General features: G+C 36.2%; 1 protein-coding gene across 12 annotated transcripts in view; it reads left to right on the forward strand.

Moving 5' to 3' along the window:
• The window catches only part of VPS13B (vacuolar protein sorting 13 homolog B), an 805,186-nt gene that overhangs the window by 242,136 nt on the left and 549,380 nt on the right, over window positions 1-13,670 (forward strand). Inside the window, exon 20 of one of the 12 annotated variants that reach the window (XM_070383037.1) lies at window positions 3,948-4,168. The exons of the other annotated variants lie outside the window; for them this stretch is intronic. Within the exon in view, the coding sequence (XP_070239138.1) occupies window positions 3,948-3,955 (8 nt within the window). The 3' untranslated portion in view covers window positions 3,956-4,168. Of the gene's footprint in view, window positions 1-3,947; window positions 4,169-13,670 lie in introns of those variants that run through there. 12 annotated transcript variants of the gene reach the window in all.

Here is a 13,670-nt window from a genome sequence, read left to right on the forward strand (position 1 = left end):
CCTTGTTGTCCAATAGTAGGGAAATTATAAAGATAAATTTAAAGAAGAGCATCTTTGAAATCAAGCAATAGAAAATATATATCATAGAAAAATGTTTATAATAAAAGCTATGTGAAAAAATGTTAAACCTATATATAATAAAATTGGGGTTTAAAAATTTTTCTCTTAATATATGTATATACATATATATTTACATATATTACAAAAATTAATTTTTAATAATGATTATCAGTGTTTTATGGGATTGTGAGTCATTTCCCATTAATATTTATAGTCATAGGAAGAGTATTTGGTATTTTCTGCCAACCGTATGCTTAAATATTTCTTTTTGAAAATGCTTATTTTCAACTATTTTATGGATTATTATGATTATCTTGCTCACAATTAAGCATTCTTACACATTAAATCATATACAATCTTTGATATATAAATAGAATTTCACTTTGAAAACAACATGTGTGTCCTAAAATATAGAGTTTACAGCTTAGTTTTTATAGATACTTTGGGGGGTGTTAGTGTATTGCTGAATAAAATAACAGATTTTAAGAGGGCATAATTTCCATTTCTCAAATAGTTTCAGTCTTGTGATTAAAATGTTTGAAATGATTTTATTTTTCCTTTAACTTGTTTTGTATTTATTAAGTGTCTTCCTATTCAGCCCTGTGGGATCATTCTACACAAAAATGCTGCAGTGAAATTTGATTTAAGCTTGCACTTCTGAATTAGCTCTTTGAATATTTGAATGGTTAGGATATTTGAATACAGATGTGAATATTTGAACACATAAGATCAAAGAATTGTCATAGTTAAAATTCAAGGCCAACTCAATAAATTTCTTCTTAAACTCACAGTGAAGTTGAAATACTCTTTTTTAGTGAAAACTAGTATAAATGAGTACTCTAAAAATAGTACTTTAATGGAAGAATAAATAAAAAAAATCTTCGTATCTATAATTGTTCTGTTTCAGGTAAAAGTAGACTTATGCAAATAGAATACTAAAAAGATACTTTTAGAGAGACAGTTAAAGATATTCACTGGCATTTCACAGACATTAGAGGTTGATAACAATGTTGCTTTTTGTTGTTTTACTGTCATTTCCAAATAGTTAATTTTATTCTTCATTCAAGCATAATTTATGATTATTAGACATGATTAAGTTTACTTCTAGGGATTCCTAGGTGGCTCAGTGGTGAAAGAATTCACCTGCCACTGGAAAGAATGCAGAAGAGGTGGGTTTAATCCCTGGGTTGAGAAGATTCTCTGGAATAGGAAATGGCAAACCATTCCACTATTCTTGCCTGGGAAATCCCATAGACAGAGGAGCCTGGTGAGCTAGAGTCCATGGGGTCTCAAAGAGTCAGACACGACTGGTAATTTTCTGAAGTTATGAGTTCTAATTGATGAAAGGCAGACAGAGCTTGGTGAACTGTCTTTGGGAAAAAGGGAAATTGATGGGCCTGAAACTTTCTAATATGGTAATGAGCAGTCACTGAATGGAGAGGAGGAGGGAAGGAAGAGTAGACAACAAGCAGTTATTAGGTAAGAGTTTTAAAAGATTGATTTTATATTCTTAAATTATTAATTGTCAAGTATCCTTAAAATAATATTTTGTTATAATCAGTAATGCAGGGTAGAAGAATACATGTTTTTTAATGTATTTTATTTATTTTTTGTATTATTGAAGTATAGTTGACTTACAATGTTTCAGGTGCACAGCAAGGTGATTTGGTTATACAAATACACATATATTATTTTTGAAATGACTTTCCATCATAGTTTATTACAAGATACTGCCTGTAGTTGCCTATGCTATAGCGTAAACCTTTGTTGCTTGTTGCATATCTGTTTTTTAATTTGAAATCTAGCATTCTGATTATACTAAATCAAACAAGTGGAATCAAACTAACTTTTTTAGTTAGGCAAATATTTTTTTAAGTTTTCTGAAATATATATATTATACATATTTAAGTTTTTGTACTACACTTGATAAAAGCTTGAGAAAGAACAACAACAAAAATAGATGGAGAACATAAACTTAATGAAATGGGAGCACTGAATATGAAATAGAAAAAGTGAAACAAAATAGATAAAAGATCATCATATAGCCGTTTTTGGTTTTTTTTTTTTTTTTTGAACATGACTGCTTTCTCTGATAGTGATGTTGAGCATCTTTTCATGTGTTTGTTATCCATCTGTATGTCTTCTTTGGAGAAATGTCTGTTTAGTTCTGCCCATTTTTTGATTGGGTTGTTTATTTTTTGGAATTGAGCTGCAGGAGTTGCTTGTATATTTTTGAGATGAATTCTTTGTCAGTTGCTTCATTTGCTATTATTTTCTTCCATTCTGAAGGCTGTCTTTTCACCTTGCTTATAGTTTCCTTTGTTGTGCAGAAGCTTTTAATTTTAATTAGGGCCCATTTGTTTATTTTTGCTTTATTTCCAGTATTCTGGGAGATGGATCATAGAGGATCCTGCTGTGATTTATGTTGGAGAGTGTTTTGCCTATGTTCTCCTCTAGGAGTTTTATAGTTTCTGGCCTTACATTTAGATCTTTAATCCATTTTGAGTTTATTTTTGTGTATGGTGTTAGAAAGTGTTCTAGTTTCATTCTTTTACAAGTGGTTGACCAGTTTTCCCAGCACCACTTGTTAAAGAGATTGTCTTTTCTCCATTGTATATTCTTGCCTCCTTTGTCAAAGATAAGGTGGCCACAGGTGTGTGGATTTATCTCTGGGCTTTCTACTTTGTTCCATTGATCTATATTTCTGTCTTTGTGCCAGTACCATACTGTCTTGATGACTGTGGCTTTGTAGTAGAGCCTGAAGTCAGGCAGGTTGATTGCTCCAGTTCATTCTTCTTTCTCAAGATTGCTTTGGCTATTTGAGGTTTTTTGTAATTCCATACAAATTGTGAACTTATTTGTTCTAGCTCTGTGAAAAATACTGTTGGTAGCTTTATAGGGATTGCAGGCAATGGCACCCTACTCCAGTACTCTTGCCTGGAAAATACCATGGATGGAGGAGCCTGGTGGGCTGCAGTCCATGGGGTTGCTGAGGGTTGGACATGACTGAGTGACTTCACTTTCACTTTTCACTTTCATGCATTGGAGAAGGAAATGGCAACCCACTCCAGAGTTCTTGCCTGGAGAATCCCAGGGACCGGGGAGCCTGGTGGGCTGCCGTCTATGGGGTTGCACAGAGTCAGACACGACTGAAGTGACTTAGCAGCAGCAGCAGCTTTATAGGGATTGCATTGAATCTATAGACTGCTTTGGGTAGTATACTCATTTTCACTATATTGTTTCTTCCAATCCATGAACACAGTTTATTTCTCCATCTATTAGTGTCCTCTTTTATTTCTTTCACCAGTGTTTTATAGTTTTCTATATATAGGTCTTTTGTTTCTTTAGGTAGATATATTCCTAAGTATTTTATTATTTTCGTTGCAATGGTGAATGGAATTGTTTCCTTAATTTCTCTTTCTGTTTTCTCATTATTGGTGTATAGGAATGCAAGGGATTTCTGTGTGTTGATTTTATATCCTGCAACTTTACTATATTCATTGATTAGCTCTAGTAATTTTCTGGTGGAGTCTTTAGGGTTTTCTGTGTAGAGGATCATGTCACCTGCAAACAGTGAGAGTTTTACTTCTTCTTTTCCAATTTGGATTGCTTTTATTTCTTTTTCTTCTCTGATTGCTGTGGCCAAAACTTCTAAAACTATGTTGAATAGTAGTGGTGAGAGTGGGCACCCTTTAGGGGAAATGCTTTCAATTTTTTACCATTGAGGATAATGTTTACTGTGGGTTTGTCATATATAGCTTTTATTATATTGAGGTATGTTCCTTCTATTCCTGCTTTCTGGAGGATTTTTATCATAAATGGATGTTGAATTTTGTCAAGGCTTTCTCTGCATCTATTGAGATAATCATATGGTTTTTATTTTTCAGTTTGTTAATGTGTATTGCATTGATTGATTTGCGGATATTGAAGAATCCTTGTATCCCTGGAATAAAGCCCACTTGGTCATGATGTATGATCTTTTTAATGTGTTGTTGGATTCTGTTTGCTAGTCATTATCAGAGAAATGCAAATCAAAACCACAATGAGGTATCATTTCACGCCAGTCAGAATGGCTGCTATCCAAAAGTCTACAAGCAATAAATGCTGGAGAGGAAAAGGGAACCCTCTTACACTGTTGGTGGGAATGAAACTAGTACAGCCACTGTGGAGAACAGCGTGGAGATTCCTTAAAAAACTGAAAATAGAACCGCCATATGATCTAGCAATCCCACTGCTGGGCATACACACTGAGGAAACCGGAATTGAAAGAGACACGTGTACCCCAGTGTTCATCGCAGCACTATTTGTAATAGCCAGGATATGGAAGCCACCTAGATATCCATCAGCAGATGAATGGATAAGAAAGCAGTGGTACATATACACAATGGAGTATTACCCAGCCATTAAAAAGAATACATTTGAATCAGTTCTAATGAAGTGCATGAAACTGGAGCCTGTTATACAGAGTGAAGTAAGCCAGAAAGAAAAACACCAATACAGTATAATAACGCATATATATGGAATTTAGAAAGATGGTAATGATAACCTTGTATGCGAGACAGCAAATGAGGCACAGATGTATAGAACAGTCTTTTGGACTCTGTGGGAGAGGGCGAGGTTGGGATTATTTGGGAGAATGGCATTGAAACATGTATATTATCATATGTGAAACGAATCGCCAGTCCAGGTTCGATGCATGATGCAGGATGCTTGGAGCTGGTGCACTGGGATGACCCAGAGGGATGGTATGGGGAGGGACGAGGGAGAGGGGTTCAGGATGGGGAACACGTGTACACCTGTGGCGGATTCATGTCAATATATGGCAAAACCAAATACAATATTGTAAAGTAATCAGCCTCCAATTAAAATAAATAAATTTGTATTAAAAAAATAAACATGACTGCTCATCAGAAACATATCTGGAGCTCTGGAGAAAGAAAAGCAATACCTGAGTATTTGTAGAAGAATACATATGTTTTAAGGAGGAGAGATTTTTCGGGTAATTTCTAGTCCAGAAGAAAAGATTAAAGCAAGCCTGTTATATAGATGGTCAGATGTCATCAGAGTCAAGCAGCTGGAGAGTAGAAGAGGTAAAGGTGACTCTTCTTGTCTGGTGTTTTTATTATATAATTTAAGTAATCAGGTACGTATTTACTTGGTGCACAAAACTTGGGATCTAAAGTTGAAAAAACCCTTTTATTTCTTTTGAGGTTATAGTTCATGAGCGACACTTACAGGTAAGCAGTTAATTAAAAGGTGGTTTAAACATTGCCATAAAAGAAGGCGTAGAAAGGGAAACCGTTTACCCATGCCTGGAGGTTAGGAAAGCTTTCATGGAATCAGTCAAGTGCAAGATGAGACATTAATTATGAGCTGGAGGAGAAAGAAAATGGGTCAGGTTTGGGGAAACTGCAGTTAAGTTCTGTATCAGCTTGGAATGGAAGGGGGAGCATGATAAGAATTAATGTCTTTTGAGATCAGCAAGCTCCCTCGGGTTATGAAAAACCTTGGAATTCATTGTAAAGATTTTGGATTGAAGGCCATACGGAGCATTCGAAAATTTTTATCGTCATCTTTATGCTTTAGAAATCCACATAGTAGTATGGATGATGGTAAAAGACAGGAAGCAGGGACAGTAAGAGAATGTTGCAGTGAAAAAACTGATACTGTCAATAGAATCTCACAAATTGATGGGATTGTAATGTGTTGGAATCAGCAGGAGTTGATGGATCATTGAATATGATGGCCAAGGGAAAGGGTGTAGTAGGCCAGTTTCCCGTGTCTGGTTTAAAAAGCTGGAGAGCTGGGTGCTAGGTACAATGCCTGTCCCTACAATGAGGTCCAAAGAAATGAGAATCAGGTTTGTTTTTGGGTGATAGAGACATTTGGTCTGCAGGGCGGGAGATGTAAGAGACCCGGGTTCAATCCTTGGGTCGGGAACATTGATCCCTGGGGTAGGAAATGGCAGCCTATTCCAGTATTCTTGTCTGGAGAATTCCATGGACAGAGGAACCTGGCAGACTACAGTCCTTGGAGTCGCAAAGAGTCTGACACTACTGAGCGAATAACACACACATACACACAGCCATTTGGTATTATAGTAATATTTTTCTGGTTCTTCTCATGCACCAGATATTTTGGTAAGCATTTTAAGTAGAACCGAAGCAGTCCATCTCTAGAACTCATACACTTACCCATTACACCAAGAGCAAAGAGTAGGGAAGAATGCAGATCCCTCAAAATTGATTAGTCAGCTCATTTCATTCTGCTTAATTTCATTTACCAGTCCCCATTGAATAATATACACCTATAACTAATTCTAGAAAACAAGCTTAACAGATACTATAATTGATTGGGAGAAAACTACATCTATCTGAAAATAGATGGCAGAGATTAATTTGAATGGGAAGGAGGATTGGATGATACTAGGAAAGTTTTCTCAAATAAGGACAGATATTGAAACCTGGAATGATAGAAGATTACATATGAGTTGAAAATTGTTACTGTTTAAACATTGCAAATACTTTCAGTTCCTACATTGTTTTACTTTAAATGTTTGGTAATTATTATAAGTCGGCTTCCCCAGTGGCTCATGGATAAGGAATCTGCCTGCCAATGCAGGAGACGTGGGTTTGATCCTTGGGTCGGGAAGATTCCCTGGAAAAGGAAATGGCAACCCACTCTAGTATTCTTGCCTGGAAAAATCGTGGACAGAGGAGCCTGGCAGGCTACAGTCCATTGGGGTCACAAAAAGAGATGGGCACGACTTAGTGATGGAATGACAATTTTTATGAGTATAAATCCATATTTTTATAAAGTTTAAAAGTATATTTTTGTTAAAGTTTATTTAAAAGTGTACGTTATATATTTATGGTAATGGAGTTTTTCTTCTAAAGTGTTTCAGTATATTCAGATAACTATAATCAAAATTGTATTTAAAATTTTCAAATTTTACAGTGTGATTATACAATATGAAATATTTGTAATACTTGCTATTACTGCTTTTGTTTCCTAAGACACTTTTTAAAAATTAAATATTTGGATCATTAGATTGTATTTAGTTTATGTGGCCTTGCTTGAAGTTAATTATTAATATTAAGAAGAACTTGATTTTTAACTTTAGAAAAAGAAATAGCAGAAGTTAATAAAATTTTTAATTCTGTGCATTGTTAACAAGCCATAGCATAAGTAAGCCTTAGTCAGCCTGTGAAAGGGATGACTTAACACAACTGTTGATGCATTTGGAGTGAAACATCTCTATCAAGTTAATACAAGAAGCAGTCATGCCCTACTTGAATTACTCATTTATAATAGCTGAACAGCAGCCTGCATGTGGACTTTGAAATCCTGGGAAAATAAGATGCCTGCATATATCCAAATGTTGAAAGCCTTTACTCTCAGCAGCTGGAAAATGTTGAGCTCCATTGTCATCTACTAGGTTTTTGGTTTTCATGGAGATGTGATCAGTGTAATTACTGACCAGCTTTATTCATTACTTTTAATGATGATAGCCTCTGATGTCAACCTCCGAAGTTTGTAACTTAAAAGATCGTGTTTAAGTACAGTGTATTTAAAATTTACAGAAATCTAACACATAGATGATTTTATTTTGCTCAAGCTTATCACATATACTGCAATTACTAAATATCTGAAATATTTTAGATGACATGATAGATATTACTTGTTTATTTTAAATGAATCCTGCAATGTTTTTGTCTCCATGATTCACAAAATATGCTCAACATATTGCTATTCTGGGTAAGTTTTATATATTCGATCCATTCATGTGCAGAATTTTTATATATATTTCCTAAAATGCAGGATATCGTTCTATTTTAAATCAGAATTACTTATAAACAAAACAACTAATTATTAGAACTTCTTATTTGTCATCGTTTTACTACCATCTGGTGTCTAGTTAGGAGAACAATTTTAGAAAACATGGAATGATAAAGGATAGGCCAAGACAAGATTGTTATATGAAGGAAGAAATGGATCTATAACTTTGAAGCTGTTACTTGCATTTTAACTGTGGAACCTTATCTTTGTATAAATCATGTGATATCACTTTGAATGTGTCTTAATCCATTACGTGATTGCAACACCAGGCACTGAATAGTTTTCTGTGGATTGTCCACTGTACAGAGACATCCCTTTAAAGAGGTCATCGTTCACGTCATAAACCAAGTGTATTTGCTAATTAATATTATTTTTATTATTTATTTCAGGATTTTCAGACAGAGGATAGTAAAATTATATTCTTACAAACTTAGCATGTTATGACACTATTGAACAGATGGAAGTAAAATTAAGGAAGGTAGCATGTGACTAGTTAATAAACTATAGATAATATTAATGTTGCCATGTTTAACCAGTTTCTTTTTTTAAGTTGGTCTGTTAAAAGTATTTCTCACCCTTAAAAAGTGTTTATATAAGATATCATCTCCATTGACTAACAATTGATGATCCTATATTTACAGGTATTATGCCAGTGAAATAATGAGAACATTTTACACATACTCATAGTAACTATCATTATATAGATATTAAAAAAAAAATCAATCTGTAGTTAACATGAGCTAAGTAGTTTGCTTTTTTTTTTTTTTTTTTTTTTTTAATTCTTTAATTTTTGGCTGTGGTTATCGCTGCTGCAAGGTGGCTTTCTCTAGTTGTGGGGAGGAGGGCCTCCTCTCCGTTGTGGTTAGCAGGCTTCTCGTTGCGGTGTCTTCTCTTGTTGCGGAGCACAGGCTCTAGAGCTGCTTGGGCTTTAGTAGCTGCAGCCCACAGACTTAGCTGCTCCATAGCATGTGGGATCTTCCCAGGCCAGGGATCTGAAACCATGTCTCCTGCCTTGGCAGGCGGATTCTTAACCACTGGACCACCAGGGAGATCCTGCTTTGCTCTGTTTCAAGACATGCTTCTGTAACTGTATCCTACTTGTCTGGAAGTAGCACATGCTTCAAAGAAAAGTTTTATCTACAAAATTTGAGTTGTTTGTTTTTCTGAATCTTTGAATCTTCTTTTTAAACATATCTTGATATCTTTCTCTATGGCTGTTTTTTATTTAAACCCCTTTTAACAAACCTGTATTTGTGTGCATATGTGTGTTTAGCCAAAGGTGAGCAGTTACTTGTTTTTTGTGTGTGTGTGTATGTTGTTTGCTTTTGGCCACAACACACAGCATGTGGGATCTTAGTTCCCTGACTAGAGATCAAACCTGCACTCCCTGCATTGGAAGTGCAGAGTCTTAATCATTGGACCACCAGGAAAGTCCCAAGAGGGAGCAGTTTTGCAGCACTGCCCCCAGCATGGTATCAGTTCATATACTGTTGTTTGTTTCCTATGCCCTTCTCTTATTTCCAGTTCTGAAGTAGTTCCTGGGCTTTATCTTTGGTTATACCTACGTGAATAACACATGCAGCATTAATTTGTTCTTTGATAAATAGTAGCTTGCTTATTCTAAATAATTTTATGTCAACATTTGAAAAATAACTTGTCAATTTAGAAAAAAAAAAACTTCTAAGCAAAGTGTTGGTTGTAGGTAAATACTGAAATAGTATGCAACTGGAGCATGGTAAGGTTGCTGTGTGGGTTGTCTTCTGTATTCTAAAAAACAAAACAAAAACACTCCTTGAAATCTGTTTGGATCTTTCTTAACCCAATGAATTGTAGCTTAAATTTGTTGTTGTACCCCCTGATCGGTCTGTGACCAACTGTAATATTTGTTTGGTTAAGAGTACAGTATAGGTTTCCAGATCATTATTGGTTTGTTTCTACCATTCTTGGTGTTAATGATGAAAGGGCTTTTATTGGGAAATACGATGGGGTCTTTTTTTTCTGTGTTCGCTTACTTATATTTCTTTTACTTTACTTAACCTATTCAAGAGAGCTTGCCTGTGTTATTCTAGAGCTGGGTTCCAGTCTCAGCTGTGTCTTTATTGGGTGTTTATCGCTTATACAGGGCCTTCTAGATTTTTTGCTACACTAAGACTGCTATCCAGTCATCATCAGGAAGTTTCAAGATAATGAATTTTCTGTCTATTACTAGACTCATTTGGCCATTGCTTTATTCTCTACAGCTAGGTTACTAGGGCAATCTCTAGTAATCTGTAGTAATCTGTAGGACTTCAGATTAGCATATCAATATTGATATGCAGAAAGAAATAGAGGAAAACAACAGAATGGGAAAGACTAGAGATCTCTTCAAGACAATCAGAGATACCAAATGGGCTCGATAAAGGACAGAAATGGTATGGACCTAACAGAAGCAGAAGATATTAAGAAGAGATGGCAAGAATACACAGACGAACTGTACAAAAAAGATCTTCACAACCCAGAGAATCATGATGGTGTGATCACTGACCTAGAGCCAGACATCCTGGAATGTGAAGTCAAGTGGGCCTTAGAAAGCATCACTATGAACAAAGCTAGTGGAGGTGATGGAATTCCAGTTGAGCTATTCCAAATCCTGAAAGATGATGCTGTGAAAGTGCTGCCCTCAATATGCCAGCAAATTTGGAAAACTCAGCAGTGGCCACAGGACTGGAAAAGGTCCGTTTTCATTCCAATCCCAAAGAAAGGCAATGCCTAAGAATGCTCGAACTATTGCACAATTGGACTCATCTCACACGCTAGTAAAGTAATGCTTAAAATTCTCCAAGCCAGGCTTCAGCAATGTGTGAACTGTGAACTTCCTGATGTTCAAGCTGGTTTTAGAAACGGCAGAGGAACCAGAGATCAAATTGCCAACATCCGCTGGATCATGAAAAAAGCAAGAGAGTTCCAGAAAACATCTATTTCTGCTTTATTGACTATGCCAAAGCCTTTGACTGTGTGGATCACAATCAACTGTGGAAAATTCTTCAAGAGATGGGAATACCAGACCACCTGATCTGCCTCTTGAGAAATTTATATTCAGGTCAGGAAGCAACAGTTAGAACTGGACGTGGAACAACAGACTGGTTCCAAATAGGAAAAGGAGTTCGTCAAGGCTGTATATTGTCACCCTGCTTATTTAACTTCTATGCAGAGTACATCATGAGAAACGCTGGACTGGAAGAAACACCAGCTGGAATCAAGATTGCCGGGAGAAATATCAATAACCTCAGATATGCAGATGACACCACCCTTATGGCAGAAAGTGAAGAGGAACTAAAAAGCCTCTTGATGAAGGTGAAAGTGGAGAGTGAAAAAGTTGGCTTAAAGCTCAGCATTCAGAAAATGAAGATCATGGCATCCGGTCCCATCACTTCATGGGAAATAGATGGGGAAACAGTGGAAACAGTGTCAGACTTTATTTTTCTGGGCTCCAAAATCACTGCAGATGGTGACTGCAGCCATGAAATTAAAAGACGCTTATCTTGGAAGGAAAGTTATGACCAACCTAGATAGCCTATTCAAAAGCAGAGACATTACTTTGCCAACAAAGGTTCATCTAGTCAAGGCTGTGGTTTTTCCTTTCATCATGTATGGACTATGAAGAAAGCTGAGCGCTGAAGAATTGATGCTTTTGAACTGTGGTGTTGGAGAAGACTCTTGAGAGTCCCTTAGACTGCAAGGAGATCTGACCAGTCCATCCTAAAGGAGATCAATCCTGGGATTTCTTTGGAGGGAATGATGCTAAAGCTGAAACTCATGTGAAGAGTTGACTCATTGGAAAAGACTCTGATGCTGGGAGGGATTGGGGGCAAGAGGAGAAGGGGACGACAGAGGATGAGATGGCTGGATGGCATCACTGACTCGATGGACGTGAGTCTGAGTGAACTCCAGGTGTTGTTATGGACAGGGAGGCCTGGCGTGCTGGGATTCATGGGGTCGCAAGGAGTCGGACATGACTGAGCGACTGAACTGAACTGATTGATATTTTAATGCTGAATACCAGTAAAATATGGTAATTAACATTATGAAAAGGTCTTACTTTGTTGTTTGAAACCAGTTGAGAAAGAGAAGACCTAAAGCATCATTATTTTGCAAAATCGATGCTAGAGACAGTGGGCCCATATTTCTGACAAGGTGCAGACTACCCCATAACTCATACTGTGTTTTAACTTTATAACTACATGTTTTTTTCTATAGTGATGCCACCATTGAAGGAATTGAGGTGGCATTAAGAAAAATCTGTTTCAAGTATTTTAAAGGCCAGTGCATTCCAGGATCAGGAATCCAAAAGCGAAATTCCAGTAGTAGAAGGATTTCGAAGCAGCTGCAGAATTCTGCGCATAGCTCCACATTCCATGGAGCTTTAGAGTGCTTGTTTCTTGTTTGCGACCACTTTAGTGCTGAGTGTGCCTCAGTGCCTGAAAAGAAATTTATACAACAGATGTCTCACTAAGGAGAGCTGCTTTTCCATTTACACTCAAATCTACTTATTTGTGGTCTATCTGTAATTTTCTACAACTTCTGAATAAATTTTAATGTTTCCATGATCCTAATTTATTAGAGTAATTTATGACAGCATAATGATAGATTGTATAGTAGTTAAAAGCATGGGCTTTGAAATCAGACTGATTCCTGATCCTGTTGCATACCATCTCTGTGATCGTGAGCAAGTTTTTGAATTCTTCAGTAACTTTGTTTCCTCATTGGTAATACGGAGATAATAACAGTGTTGGTGTTGCAGGGTTGTCACAAGATTAAGTGATTTCAGGTGGGGAAACTATTTTAGAGTAAGATTTGTCACATACAAACTTCAGTGGTTATCATTGTCATGGTAAAAGTTTGTGACTAGAATTCCCCAAACAGAAATAAACTAGTATTTATTTTCTAGTTAATCAGAAATTACTTGCCTGTGAAAAGATATTTAGGTATAAGAAGGAAAATTTTAATTAAGTTCAATTTTTTTTTTTCGTAAAATAAAACTTTGTATCCCGTGTGTAAAATGAATTAATATTATGTGTCTAGCATTAGATAATTGTAATCATTTCTGTAAAGGAAACTCTTAAATTTATGCTGCTCCTTACTGTTTGGAGTACCAACATTTTCCCTGATCAGCAGATGAATTTTTGGTTATCTGTGAAACATTTTCTCTTGAATAATTTACAAGCATATTATACTCAGCCCTTCCAATTCACTTTAAATTCACTGTTTTACTCCAACCCTGCACCGTAACCAGTGAATGGTAGTATTACCAGTCCAGTCAGAAACCTAGTAATTGCCCTAAACTTTTCCCTTCCTTCATTTCCGATGTTTCCTGTTTGGGCAATAATCAGTTTTTCAAGACTTTTCTATAAAACTTTTCTGTAAGACAGATCTGATCCTTTCCCTTCTTTTTAAAATACCCCTTCAGTGACTTTCTCATATCTTTCTGGTAAAGGACAGACTTCTTAGCCAAATATACAGATTTGTTCTTAGGTAATGTTTTCACTACACTGTGTGGAACTATTTTGAATTCCATGAACATGCGGTTCTCCCTTACCATCTTCATTTGTGCGTAGTTTTCAGGGCATAGGAAACACCCTGGTTTGCTGCTGTCCACTCTCCAGTTAAAGCATTACTACAATTAAAAATTCATTCCCAGGTTTACCTTCCAAGACAAGTTAGGTGCCCTTTCATGTTTGCTTTCCCCCACCCCCACATTCTGTAACCCCTTAGGAAATTTTGTTAAACCATTT

This window comes from Bos mutus, chromosome 14 (assembly GCF_027580195.1).
Source record: "Bos mutus isolate GX-2022 chromosome 14, NWIPB_WYAK_1.1, whole genome shotgun sequence".
Taxonomy (NCBI): domain Eukaryota; kingdom Metazoa; phylum Chordata; class Mammalia; order Artiodactyla; family Bovidae; genus Bos; species Bos mutus.